Source organism: Salarias fasciatus, chromosome 15 (assembly GCF_902148845.1).
Source record: "Salarias fasciatus chromosome 15, fSalaFa1.1, whole genome shotgun sequence".
NCBI classification, from domain to species: domain Eukaryota; kingdom Metazoa; phylum Chordata; class Actinopteri; order Blenniiformes; family Blenniidae; genus Salarias; species Salarias fasciatus.
In genome coordinates, this window is record NC_043759.1 from 25,974,747 (window position 1) to 25,989,635 (window position 14,889).

At 47.2% G+C, this 14,889-nt stretch overlaps 1 protein-coding gene across 1 annotated transcript; it reads left to right on the forward strand.

Moving 5' to 3' along the window:
• The first annotated feature begins 1,895 nt into the window (after nucleotides 1-1,895).
• On the forward strand, nucleotides 1,896-12,538 carry LOC115401502 (homeobox protein Meis1-like). The gene is made up of 12 exons (XM_030109754.1): nucleotides 1,896-1,907; nucleotides 2,024-2,268; nucleotides 3,580-3,721; nucleotides 4,028-4,078; nucleotides 4,162-4,212; nucleotides 4,291-4,437; nucleotides 5,764-5,881; nucleotides 9,794-9,933; nucleotides 11,258-11,334; nucleotides 12,006-12,064; nucleotides 12,155-12,244; nucleotides 12,460-12,538. Exons 1-12 carry the CDS (start codon nucleotides 1,896-1,898, stop codon nucleotides 12,516-12,518), a joined length of 1,191 nt encoding a protein of 396 aa, XP_029965614.1. The 3' UTR covers nucleotides 12,519-12,538.
• Nucleotides 12,539-14,889: the final 2,351 nt, after the last annotated feature.

Consider the following 14,889-nt stretch of genomic DNA (forward strand, 5'->3'; position numbering starts at 1 on the left):
TGATAATGTTCACTGGGACATGGGATGATAGGTGACAGTGTGTGTGTGTGTGTGTGTGTGTGTGTGTGTGTGTGTGTGTGTGTGTGAGGTCAGTCGGGGATGAGGAGGTGACGTGCTGGACTTGCTGGATGGTAATTTATTACATTCAGGACAGGCCCTGACACCCTGAATCAGCCTCCATTCAGATCCGCCCGGCCGGGGCGGGGTGGGGGGGTGGGGGGGGGGGTGGGGGGGGGTTGGGGGGGGGTAAACACAAAGGAGGAGCAGAGGAAACACTGGGCGAATGCATGGTAATGATATACGATGAGGAGAATCATGACCTCAGGCGTGTTTTCCTCCTTCCCTATGGTGAGTGTATTTATAATTCAAATATGTGCTTTTAATTATTCACAGTTCCACATATCAAAGGTAGGAGAGGCGCGCTCGGGATTAAAAATAAATAAAAATCACACACTGGATATGATGCACTTTTTAACAAAATGTTTCATCAATGTGAAAGAAAAAAAAACAACGAATTTTCTAAATTTAACGCAACAATAAAATGATCACATTAAAAGATCTGTTTGGAAGTAATTTGACTTCTCAGATCAGAACAGCTCAATATTCCAGGACGGACCGCCGGGCTGCACAAGTTTGACACAGAAACTGAGTCATGAAGCCGTTTCAGCATGATCACTGTCACATTTTCATGATCACTCTGATCTTTAATCACTCTTCACATTCTACCTGTGGACTCAGTTATCTTGTTCTCTAGTGGTGGGTTAGACTAAAGGTGATCTGTAGTAGGCCTCTCCTGATGCTCTGGTGTAATTTGACACCTGGATCCTCAGCTTCACGGCCCAGTTCACTGTTTTCTTTAATCTCCAGCAAAAGTCCAGGATGCTCTCTGTCATGTCTTCATGCAGGTGCAGTAGCCGGTCGTCTGGAGTGTTGATGAAAGACGGTCAGATCTCTGCTCTCTCTTCCTTCTCTTCACCTCGTCTGTTCACTTGTTTGTTTCCTTCTCTCTCTGTCTCTCTTCCTTCCTTCTGTCCTCCTGCCAGGTCCAGTAATATCATGTATCAGCACTCAAAATAAATAACATGAAGTAAGAAAGATTGTTAACGAGAAGAGCTTCAACGAGAAAGACACGAGACACTGAAACAAAGTCATGTTTCTGCTTTGATTTATTCAAAAGTCAAAATCTTACAAAGAAAAAAAAAAAGAACTTGTGGAACCTCATCTGACAGAGGAAGGGAGGATCAAGACCCAGAGCGACTGAAGGTTCAGTCCGCCTGGAGGACCGGGACCGTGCAGAGCTGCTGTGGACCCCAGGAGCTTTAAATCCACTTCCTCTGCCGCTTTTCCTGCACGGGAGGTGATTCCAGTCAGAGAGAGTTCAGAAGAGATGGATAGATGATAAATATCACGTTACTGAGGATGAATTCAGGAACACAAACCTTCATTTAAAGAAAAGCAGAATAAAAGAACTTTAAGACATGAAGGATAATAAACTCATGACTCCTGTCAGTTATATTTGTTAGTGATGTTTCCTATAAATCCATAATGGGGGGGTTGGGTTGGGGTTGGGGTGGGGTGGGGGGGGTCTGTCTCGCTCTCCCTCTCGTGCGTCACGCGGCTCGTGCTGATGGCGCAGCCAGCCTCTCCTCAGCCTCCCGCTCCCCCCGCAGACTGATGCTCAGCAGCGCTTCCAGGACCGCCGCGCGCCGCCGGAGCTCCGCAGTGTTCGGTGCGCGTGGTGCGCGCTCTGGGTGACATGCTGCCGTCCCGCTCCCCCCGCCGCCTCTGATCCAGCCGGACCGGACCGGGCCGGACGGGGAATGCTCAGATTTCTCTTTTCTACAACTTCGCCGCTCTGAACTGACCTCCGTCCACACCGGGAGCCGCGCGCGGCCATGGCGCACAGGGTACGTCCTCCCGCGCGCTTCTTTCAGTCTGAATAACTTTATTCTGCTCTCAGATCTCACATCTCTGCGCCTTTTGTTTTTATTTTAATTCCCATGCGGCTGAAACTCTCCGGCAGTTCGAGGATCTGGCTCATTACGACCCGGTCGGGGTTCAAGCCTCCATGTACGGAGACCCGCACAACCCCCGCGCGCTGCCCGCCGTGCACCACCTGAACCACGGAGCCCCCGCACACCCCGCGCACCCCGCGCACCCCAACCCGCACTACGGGGTCCAGGCCCCGCACGGCGTCCTGCCGGGCCCGCCGGGCCCGCAGGGCCCCGCAGCGGACTCCGCCAAGAGGGACAAGGACCACATCTACGGGTAAACTCCAGGAGGAAAATAATAATAATAATAATAATAATAATAATAATAATAATAATAATAATAATAATAATAATAATAATAATAATAATAACAATAATGAGCGTGAGATTTCTTAACATTTCTCATGAATTTAACGGATGATTTATTCCCTCTCAGTTTAAAGAGTAAAGCTTTTCTGTTTTCCGTTCACGCGCCTGGAAGAGCTTTTTTTAAAAAATGTATTTTCCTTTTTTTTATTGATTTTTGATTTATATATAAACGAAAAAACAATCAGTTTAGTTTGATTCAGCTTATTTAATAAAGAAATACAACAAATAGAGCAAAAAATAGAGAAGAAAGTAAATAAATAAAAGAGATAGTTTTCCAAACATTATACAGGCAAGTTTTATATTTTTGTCAATTCTCAATAAATTCCTCCTCCTGTGTTGTTAGATTTAAAGCTCCCCTGTTCCTCCCTCTTCACTGTTCCTCTCTGGATCAGGGATCAAACTGCAGCTTTTCTCATTTTTACACTGAATAAAAATCTTCTGGAGCCACAAAACACACTTAATCCTAACAGATCACAGCAGATCAAGATGAAGCTTTAGAATCCATTTAGCTCTTTTTTTTTCTCCTATTCGAAATCATTCAGATAGTTGAATTTTTGACCATTTCTTTTTTGTCATGTTAGAAGTTTGAACCATTTTATTCATTCAACCTCTTTTTAATCCATTCTTGACACTTTCTTTCATTCATTCATTCATTCATTCATTCATTCATTCATTCATTCATTCATTCATTCATTTCTCACATTTTGACTCCGTTTTTTAAGCCAAGCCTCCTAACTGTTTTTTCTCTTGGATTTTAGCGATTTTAGCAGTTTGTATTTATTTATTTTTCCTGCAATAGTGTTTTTTTTTTTAAATCAATTTCAAGGCTTTTTTCTTTTTTAATCAATTTGAGTAATTTCTGGCCTTTTTCACCATTTCGGCCTGAAGAGTCCTTCAGAAAACAAGACAGGAATAAAAAATAAATAAATAAAAACACACAAATCAAAGACAGCAATAGGATGGATCCAGTCCAGAGGGGGGAACTGATCCTCCTGCTCTGATCAGCCAGACAGAAGAAATAGAAACTGGAAGTTTCTTTATGTGAAACCCTGACCTCCAGGACCTGATGCGTTCTGCTGGAACAGAGTCTCGGAATTTAACTCCGGAATTTAACTGATTCCACCACACCTCCGACATTAAAGTTAATCTGTGTTGTGTGTGTGTGTGTGTGTGTGTGTGTGTGTGTGTGTGTGTGTGTGTGTGTGTGTGTGTGTGTCAGCCACCCCCTGTTCCCCCTCCTGGCCCTGGTCTTTGAGAAGTGTGAGCTGGCCACCTGCAGCCCCCGGGAGGCCGGCCTGGCGGCGGGAGACGTCTGCTCCTCCGACTCCTTCAACGAGGACATCTCCATGTTCGCCAAGCAGGTGCAGACCGGTCCCGGCCAGTCCCAGATACTCGGATACTCGTCGGTGTTAGAGGTTCCGTTCACCGTCTGGTGGAGTGAGGCTCTCATGTCTGGTCAGATTTATCTGACAGTCAGAATCATGGGACTGGTTGACTGATGATTTTTTCGCAGGTCGTTCCAACCCTCATGTTCTCTCAAGACGCTGTAGGTCCTCGATACTGTTGAATGGTTCCATTCAGGGTTCAGACGTGGCTGAGTGAACGATAAGTGAGTCTAAATCCTGGACCACCCTCTGAAACTCTAACTCCTGGTTTGATCTCCTCAGATCCGCACAGAGAAACCTTTATTTTCCTCCAACGCTGAGCTGGATAACCTGGTGAGCTCCGCTCCTTCCTGTAGAAAATGCAGAGTTTAGTTTCATTTCTTCAGATTCAAACCTTTTTGTTTGCTTGTTTGAAGATGATTCAAGCCATCCAGGTTTTACGCTTCCACCTCCTGGAGCTGGAGAAGGTAAAGCTGTCCCCCTGCCTCTGATCATCCGTCCGTCCAGTCAGCGTTCGGTCCTGATGCTGGCCGCTCTGTGTCCAGGTCCACGAGCTGTGTGATAACTTCTGCCACCGCTACATCAGCTGTCTGAAGGGCAAGATGCCCATCGACCTGGTGATTGAGGACCGGGACGTCTGTAAGTCCGGCTTCGACGACCTGAGCGGACCCAACACCAGCCTGTCGGACCAGGTGAGTCTGCAGCTCGGGCTCCCTCTGCCCGGGAAGCCATCTTGTTTTATTTTAAAACTCGTGGACGCTATAGCAGGAGCTAGCGTTAGCTACGCTGTAGCAACCGTAACAACACAAACACATTCAGACACGCGGTTTTTAACGGACCAGCTCCAGGAGCCTCTTCGGGGTCACAATCTGGTTCAAACTGGCTAAACGACAGTGTTTCTACCAGGCGCCAACCTGCGACGGTGAAAAGTGAAGATAAAGCTGAAATGTAGAAAAGCTGTAATTCCAGGGAACCTCCAGCAGGGGGCCATGATGTTGGTTTCAAACAGAGCCCGGGTCTCACTGGAACCCATTTAAAAAGCGCCCGGATCCAGAACACATTCTGGTTTCTGTCACTAGTTTTTACGACCATGTCGTCTTGACCAGACTCTGATTTTCACATCAATCATCTGTTGATTTGATTTTAAGAGTTAAAGTTTTGCATAAGTCAGCCAATCACAGCACCTCCTCTGTCCTCGTGATGCAGTCATGTGACAGGCTGGACCAATCACATTTACATCCTGTTTCAAATGTTCAATGTGGAGACGTCCTGCTCAAATCCTCAAGCAAGATTTCAGAGCGCTGTGGCAGAACTCTACGCTTGTTTCGTCCAGTCAGTGGTTTCTAGGAGCCATGATGCTTTAAACATCAGCTTTAAACACCAGCTCATGGTGCCAGGAAGCTCCACGGCTGCCAGATCTGACTATTTCCAGCTCAAACACAACATGAAACCATGAAGCTGTGATATTTAATAGTTAGGAACACATCACAAAAAAACAACTGAACTAAATACATACAGAAAAAAGGAAACCCAGTCAGGCTCCCCAGGACGGCCAGCTGGGTGGAGACCTGAAGAGAACCATCCTGCTCTCAGCAGGACTCAGTAGAGGGACTTCTAGACCAAGGCTGAGATTCAGGACCAGAGCGGAAAAACACTTTGGACTCAGTTTGTCAACAGAATAATATGAGATATTTAAATACCCAGAGCTGAGTGGACTGAGTGGACGGGGGGACGGGGTGGACAGGGGGACAGGAGGACGGGGTGTTGTGTCCTGACAGATGGGCTGCAGTGGGCTGCTCCTCTTCAGCAGGATGACTGTGGAGAGCTGTGAGGAGAAAAGGCTCCGGTCTGAAGGAGCGTCCTTCACACTGGGCCTTTGTCCCCCGGCCGTCCTGCCGTCATCTGCTGAGCTCCTCATCCCGCCGCCATCCGGCGAACAGCTGACGGCGAGCCGCTGAGAGAGGGCCGCCGCCGCCTTAAAAGCAGGCCGGGCCTCACCGGGTCTCTCCTCTCCGCAGAACTCCTCGTCCTGGAGGGACATGGACGACGACGGACACTCCACGCCGTCCCTGGGCACGCCGGGCCCGTCCAGCGGGGGACACGTCTTCCCCGGGGGGGACAGCACCAGCGAGCTGGGTGAGTGAGTCTGATTCCCTCAGGAGAGAGAGGAGCTGCAGGTTCAGCAGGATCCGGGGGGGGTCATGGGTCAGACAGGATCAGAGGACCAGAACCAGAGACAGACAGGATCAGAGGACCAGAACTAGACCCAGGGAAAGGTTTGAAATGTTATCTACACTTTTATCATTTCTGCCTGTTTTAGGACTTTTACTAAAAGCTCCTTTACTGGTTCGATTCTCTTCCTAAAGACTCTCTGAAGTCCCAGAAACACCATTTATTTGTGAGTGATTAGTGTAAAACTGACTGTTCAGTGATTTCCTCTTCATGATTTCATTCAAACAAGGTTTTGTAGTTTACAGATTTTTCTCCATTTTTTCAAAAATGTTCCTTTTTTATAACATTTGTCTGTTTTCACATGTTTCACTGGAAGTTTAGGGTGATTTTTCTAAGTCAAAAAGGTAAACTGTATCAGTTTTTATATATTTATATACACATATACGTCAATACATGATATATTTAAATTCATCTTTCACAGCAGAGCTATTTATCCAGATGACTGTCGTTAAAATCAGTGCAAAACCCAACAAAATAAAGCTGTTTTCAGTTTAAAACCAGTGAATAAAGACAAAAAGTCTGTATTTCATTTATTCAGACATGACGTCTGATTTAGAAACACGTTTATTCTCCCACGTCTCAGACAGAAACAGCAAATCGTTTCATTTCGTGAGGATCCAGAAGGACACAGTTTGGTCTTTTGGTCATTTTTTGATAATTTTCTGCCAAACTAAAAATTACCTGAAGCCACAAAACCCGTCCATCCTACCACCTCCTGCTGAAATTATGAGGTTTATTTAGAATTTCAACATTTTATTATATTTTCAGCTGTTTTCATCCTTCTTTGCCAGCATCTCTTAGACGATCTTGACATTTTTAAAGGAGAATACAATAGAAATACTTTATTCATCCCAGACGGAAAAACCCTTTAAACATTTCTTCACAGACAATAAATAGAGAGAAAGAAGAAAATCAAATACGACAGGATGAAATTTAAAACTCTAATAATTAATTAGAATATTTTAAATGTAGATAAAGACTGTTGGTTCTCCAGGTGAAAGTTTTGCTCTATATCGTTAATTTTCTCCTGCTTGTGAGGAGTTTATCTGATTTAAAGTCTTATTTCTCTTGAGAAAATGTTTTTCTTCTGACTGATTTCACACATTTGATTAAAATTCAGATATAAAAGGAAAATATATATTATATATAAAACAAGAGATTTTAAAGGGATGCAGAATGATGCACTCAATCAGTAAATAACAGTAGATAAAAGCCAATGTTTCATTTTTTCTTAGATTAAATATGAACCTTAATCTGCTTCTTCCACATGTTCATCCATTCATCTCCATTCTAACACTGATTGACTCACAAATCTCATTAGAATCCATGTTTCTTCATTCAGAGCCAGACACTGTCAAACTGTTGAAGTTTGAGTCCAGATCTCCACTGCCAGAGGGAGGGGCTATCTTCAGAGGGAGGGGCTAATTCAAGGGGAGGAGCTATCTTCAGAGGGGAGGGGTTATTTCCCCTCATGACATCGTGAAGGGAAACCCTGTGAATCTCCTGTTTGAACACATGTTCAGTGAAAAGTGGATCTAGTGAGGAAGACGAGAGACGTTCTTCACTTCTGGGCCTCAGCCACAGAATTCACACATTACTGTTAGAAACCATTAGGAGGGAACGTTACATAATGTGGAACCTTTAAAATAATTGTCTAGTTTGGACTGAAGAAAGACTTTTTGTGTCACTTGCAGCTCCTCGTATCACGTCAACACATTCTCAACGAGGCTCAGGATTAAAGAACATTAAACACGGAATCATCATGTTTCCTCCTGATCTCTGGACAAATGGACTAAACTGAGTTCTCTTAGAATATTGTAATAATAATAATAATAATATCATCTGTAATGTTTGCCAAGAAACACCAAAAAACAAGGAATATTTTTTATTAGTTCAGTTCAGACATGTGGAAATTATGAACTAAATACAGAAACAAAGTTAAAAAAAGACTGATAAAAAAAAAAAAACATAATATAAATATAGTATATTGCTAAATGTATCCAGATCATTCCTGTGGCCTCTGATGGTTCCTCCTGATCAGCGGCTCTTCTCTGCTCTGGAGGCTTTGGTCTGATCACCAGTCGTCCTGATTGGCTGACTGGAGGAAGCAGAGTGGATCCTTGAGTTTTGAGGACTTTGGGAGTGCAGGTCTGCAGGGGGGGGCGTCTGGGAGCCGCCTTTCTTTTCGGCCCTGGGGCAGAACGCTCACCCCCCCCCCCCCATCCTCCTCCTGTGTGTCACGTGTGCAGACGGGGTGGGGCGGGGGGGCAGGGGACTGAGGGGGGGCATGGTGCATGACTTTGAGATGGCACCCTCACATACTGCTGAAATTGGCTGAGTTGCCGGGGAGCGGTCAGAAGCGATTAGTGTAGCGGAGGATCTGCCCCGAGGCGCTCGGTGCTCCGCAGCAGAGGAGCGAGGGGGGGGGGGGGGGGGTGACCTCTTCATGTCATTTAACAGGGCAGGCCTTGTTGTTGCTTCTTTCTTCTTCAAAAAATAAGTTTCTCGGCCAATTAGGAGCCGCATAACGAGGAAGTCTGACGCAGGAAGCACTCGGGGTTCGGGTCGGTCTGTCCTCCGTCACTTTCAGAGACGGAGACTGAGCCGAGCCTCGGCAGAGTCAACATGTTTGTTTGTTCTAGTGTTTATTTTATGTCAAGGAAAAACATGAACTTACAAAAAAAAAAAGACAAAACCACAAAAGAAAAAAACACACATATGTACATAATATAAACAGAGACGCTTCATACATACATTCATATTTCTGCATTTATGCAGATCATGTCTGTATTAGCAGTTTGTACGCGGCGCAGAAACTGTTTCCTGATATTTCAAACCGTTTTGTTCCTGAGAAACAGACGCGTTGAGCGGTGCTGGTTGCAGTGAGTTTGCATGTTCTCCCCTGCTGCCCTCCCTCAGTCCTGAGGTCAGCTGGTCGGCTGGTCCTCTGAGCTCAGATCAGGCGAGCGGCCGAGCTAACCGGAGCTTCCCGGAGGAGTGTGTGAGGGACGGCAGCCTCCCTGGAGCGGGACACCACCTGCCTTTGATCGCAGAACACTTCCTTCTTCCTGTCAGGCCCCGTTAGCTGAAATATTGATGCGTGCATATGGCTCGTATAGGCACGTTTGATTGATGCCTCTCCAAAAACAAAAAGACATGCTTGGGCAAATCTTTAAAAAAGAGCAGGAATGCTGTCCCGCCTTGGGGAAGGAGTCGCTCAGATGCATTATTCACATGCCCTCCAGGCAGGCTTTCAAGGCTCCTCTGCCCTCAGGGCTGGAAAAATAACCAGCACTGTTAAAAGTAAATCATCTCTGCTGATGCACAATTAATGGCTCGAAGGGAGCGGAGGCCGGGCGGGGTGCTGCGAGGCGCGGCGGGTGCAGCGGGTGGAGCGGCCCGGCCCGGCTCGGAAATCTCAGCTTAAAGGAAACCTCCCGGTCTGATTCTCGGCGGCGTCCCGCTGAAATCAAACGGAGAAGCAGACAGGCCCGGGCTCGTGTTGTCCCGGGCGTGCGGGAGGAGGACGGCCCGCCCCCGTCTGCCGGGTCTGCTGCAGGACTTCATTAGTCCCGTTTCAGACGGAGGTCAGTCATGAGCGGGGCTGCAGCAGCGAGTCTGATTCCATTATTTCCTGCCAGTCACACACTCCTGCAGTCATTACTCCATGTCAAACGCGGGGGTCAGATTGGATTAATAGCCCCTGGTTTCATCCAGCGACCACACGGCGCACTGATCATCATTATCTAGTGAGCAAGAAGAAAAAAACAGTCAACTTTTCTCCAGCGTGACCTGTTTTCGTGTCCCGTGCTGCAGGAGACGGCCTCGACAACAACCTGGCCTCTCCGGCCACGGGAGACGAAGACGACCAGGACAAGAAGAGGCAGAAGAAACGGGGCATCTTCCCCAAAGTGGCCACCAACATCATGAGAGCCTGGCTGTTTCAGCACCTGACGGTAGGACGGACATGGCGGCTCCCCTCAGGAACCCGGAACGTCCTGTGTTCTGCAGGGCCGCTCAGCCGCCCTTCAAACTGGCTCTGTGTTTACATGGGACTTTTTATTCCTCTCGAAATTCATATAAAACTTAATTCTGCTCTAAAATGACCGTGAAAACGCATGAAACGTTTGCTCAGAATCAAGTTTGAATCCCAATAGATCGAAATTATATGCTAATTAGGCGCGACTTCATTCTGGTCGTTCTGCGCATGCTCTGTCGTGATGACGCAATATTCCAAGATGGCGGCCCCCATCCCGCGGTTCGACGCGTATAGAGACGGTTTAATTAACTGTTTTAGAAGACTTGGGTATAATGAAACGAGCGCATCGACGGGCGCTGAACAACGCGGACATTTTCAAAGCTGTTGCGTCAAAGTTAATCGAGAAACAAAGACGAGAAAAACGCTGTTTACTTCCGGGAGACGTCAGTACGTCACGGCTGCCCCGTCCAATCAGAGCGCTCCGCAGACCCCGGCATGAGAGAGGATTAAACATCAGGCTCAGGAGTATAATTCTGAATTACTTAATTTAGAATAAACCAATTCCGAATTACACCAGGTAACCACACTGAATGTGTCACAGAATAAGCTCCATCACTCTGATTAACAGAGAGAACAGCTGGAACAGAAAGAATGGCTGGAATTGATCAAATAGATAAAACTACCAGAGAGGAGGAAGAAAGGTACAGGAGAAATGATCAAAGTCATTTCAGTCAGTTTGGTAGAGTAGCTTTTTTGTTTCAGGGAACGAGAAAAGAGAGATAAGACAAATTCAAACAGGAAAAGAGAGGGAAAGAAAGAGGAAGGATAAATGTGAGGAATCGAAGAAAATTTAAACGTACAAAAAAGGAAAATTCAAAGAAAAATATTAAGGACAAAATAGAGAAAAAGAAAATTTTAAATGGAAAGAAAAAGGAGAAAAATGAAAAAGGGGAAAATGGAAGTACAACAGCTTCAAACAGCTAAAAGGCCAGATGTCTAAACACACACTCATCTTTGTGCTTTCATCATCAAATTTATTTATTTGTAATGGTGAACTTTAATGAGTGTAACAAGCTGAGAAGCTCCAGCCACTGAAAATATCTACAGATGAACGAGGATCATTCATGCAAATGTAGAGGAAAACTGTATGGAGTGCATGTGTCTGACTGGGTGGGGACACACAAGAACAAACACACACTCATATGCATGCACATTGCACACACACACACACACACACACACGTTGCTGATCTTCTTGTACCTTTGCCGATCCAGTAAAGTTGCCGTTCCTCTGCCCCCCAGCACCCGTACCCCTCTGAGGAGCAGAAGAAGCAGCTGGCTCAGGACACCGGTCTGACCATCCTGCAGGTGAACAACTGGTAGGTGTGAACGCTGCTCACACACACTCTCACCCTCCTTCCCTGCTCCTGTCCTCCTGGAGCGGCTCTCAGCTGTCAGGACACAGCGGAGCTTCAGAAATCCTGCTTCCTGTGTTTTCCCTTCATGATCGAGTTCCTCAGTTGACCTCAGATTTTCCTTCATGCAGAACCTTCATGTTGCAAAACCACATTCATGTGATTTTGCAACATGAAGGTTCTGCATGAAGGAAAAAAATAAAAAACAGAAATTCAATCATCTCAAAGCTACCCGGTCCAGATCCTCTCCAGTCTCAGACGTCACTGACGGCTCTGATTGTTTAAGTATCATCGCAGCAGCTCCAGGCTACAGATCAATAGTGATTTGCTGCTGATGGAGGGCGGTGTGGCGGCGCCGCCAGCAGACCCCGGCAGACCCCCGGAGACCCCGGCTGCTGGTTTACATGCCGGATGGTCTCTGTTTTGGCACATTAGCGGCGGTGCTGCGGTTCAGAGTCCCTGGTGGCGGCGGTTCATCGCCACAGATTCAATCTATTTTCATAGAACAGATACAGCTTGAACTGAACAATAAAACAACAAAAATTATACAGTTTTTTTACCAATAGAACTTTTACCAAACGGAATAACGTTTCCTGTGTTCACGAGACATTTCGCGCCTTGTTGTTTCTGTGCAGGTTTATCAATGCGAGGAGGAGAATCGTCCAGCCGATGATCGACCAGTCCAACAGAGCAGGTGAGACGCCTCCTCCAGGGTCTGGGGCTGGAGCTGGAGCAGCTTGACAGGTGTGTGTGTGTGTGTGTGTGTGTGTGTGTTCTCCTGCAGTGAGTCAGGGAGCGGCCTACAGTCCGGACGGCCAGCCGATGGGGGGCTTCGTCCTGGACGGGCAGCAGCACCTGGGCCTCCGGCCTGGAGGTGAGCTCAAACAGGAAGTAGTGTTTACTGGCTCCTCCAGTGGCTTCTGGGTCGTTATCAGTAACTATGTAGAAAACAAGGCGTTTTATTGAGCCAATGTCGTGTGTTTTACATCCTCCTGCCACTGTTTCTGTATGGATGACCGTCAAAATAAAAGCCTGTGCCGGCTGCCAGCCCGGAGTGCTGCGGGGCTCAGAGTGTGTTCTGTGCTGCAGGGCCGATGGGGGGCATGGGCATGAACATGGCCATGGACGGACAGTGGCACTACTTGTAGCTGGATCCACGGGACTGAGGTGGGCGGAGTCAGGTGAGGAGCGCCGCCGTCCCTCAGAAGAAATAAACCTATCTGTCTATCTATCTATCTATCTATCTATCTATCTATCTATCTATCTATCTATCTATCTCCTCCTGGTTCTCCCCCGCCCCCCCCCCCCCCCCCCCCCCCCCCCCACCTCCACCTCTGACAGTTCTCAAATCAAGACGTATGTCCTGCCAGAGGCGGCGGAGCGCGGAGGGTTTTATTTAACAGCGACTCTCCGGTGCTCAATGAGCCGCGCTGTAATGACGCTCGCCTGATTAATAGAGCTCTTTATATGTAAATAGGAGCTGCTCTGGCTTGTCCTCCTCCTCCTCCTCCTCCTCCTCCTCCTCTTCCTCTTCCTGGGGTCTATGCCGGCGTCGCCCCCTCCTCTCTGCTTCATCATTTCTCTGGCTTTGGTAATGAAGTTCACCCAGCAAATAGCAGCGGCTCATCTGAAGAAATCCCATAAAAGTCTACCTGCAGCTGCACAGAGATCAAGACGTCAGTGTCATGAAGACTGACTTTACATTTTTACAGGAGTTTAATGAGGATTTGTGACAATATTAGCCTTTAACGTCGTTACGTCTCTGTGTCTCTGGGTAACATTAACCCCTCGGTGAAGCTGCGGTAACTCTGAGCCGTGACATGTGCTGCATGGGGCAGCGGTGCAGGGAAGGAAACACGGCTGTGCGGTAAAGCGGACGCTCACATGACAGGATGAATGAGTGAATCTGCTGTGGCTTCACTGTAGCTGCTCTCACTGTCTGCTGCAAACACGCGACCTACTTCACTCAGTGAAGACATGAAAAGCTTGTATTGTGCAGCCTCAGACTCAGGTGTGTGTGTGTGTGTGTGTGTGTGTGTGTGTGTGTGTGTGTGTGTGTCCAGGCCTCAGTGGTTGGCTCAGGGATCGTCTTCCATCTGTGCAGCTCAGCTCCAACACTCCCGGCGCTCAAACCACAAAACCACCAGATCCACCAGACCCACTGGATCCACTGGGCCAACCAGACCCACCAGATAAACCAGACCGACTGGATCCGCCGGGCCAACCAGATTCACCAGACCCACTGGATACACTGAACCCACCAGATCCACCGGACCCACTGGATCAACTGGACCCACCAGACATACGGGATCCACCAGACCCAATTGATCCACCGGGTCAACCGGATTCACCAGACCCACGGGATCCACCGGATCCATTGGACCCACTTGATCCACCGGATCCATTGGACCCACTTGATCCACCGGATCCACCGGATCCACCAGCTCAACCACATCCACTGGATCAGTCAGACCAACTAGATCCACTGGATCAATGTGACCCACCAGACCAACTGGATCCAGTGGACCAGCTTGATCCACTAGATCCACCAGACCCCCCTGATGAAGCTGTGGGACTCAGGCGGAGGCTCTACGGGAGAGCAGGAGAACTTCTTCATCTCCTCTGAAATCATGGATTTATTTTTCTACTGATCACAGGATCACTCTCTCTCCTCCTCCAGATGTGTGTACAAATGGAATGGTGTTAAGGAAATCTCACACACACACACACACACACACACACACACACACACACACACACACACACACACACACACACACACGCTCAGTCTTGTATTTCTATCCTTGTGGGGACCGTCCATTGACTCCCATTCATGTCTAGCCCCTAACCCTGACCCTTACCCTAACCCTAACCCACACCACAACAAAGCCTAACCCTAAAGAAATGTTTTTGCACTTTTACTTTTTTCAGTAACAACAACATGGTCAAGAAAACACTGTTTCTCCTACTTAGGACCGGAAAAAGGTCCCCACAAGGCACGTCGTTCCACGTTTTGCTATCCTTGTGGGGACATTTGGCCCCAACAAGGATAGAAATACGAGAACACACACACACACACACACACACACACACACACACACACACACACACTTTCTTTGCGTGGTAATACTGCGAGCACTGTGGACTGTGTTGAGGCTGTGTTATGTGTGTGTTTCAGTCCATGTTTGTGCTTTTTGATCACTAGAAGAAAAACAAGTGATTTTTTTCCCACTGATGTTTTTATTAACTGAAAGAAAGCAACATATCTTTAAAACCTCTCAGTTTGTCTGACTCCACTTTATTTCTATGTGCTGTGTGTGTGTGTGTGTGTGTGTCCTTAATTGTCAGTTAATTCCAATGATCATTTCTAGAACCAACAACAGGCAGAGCTGGATTTCATCCTGAAAAGAGACACAAGCAGGGAAGAGTTGTGTCCGTTCACATGCTGAAGTCATTTCCTTCTTTTCTGTGTGTCTGATTTTCTGGATTAGAGAAAATGTTTGCAGGGTGGTGATCAAT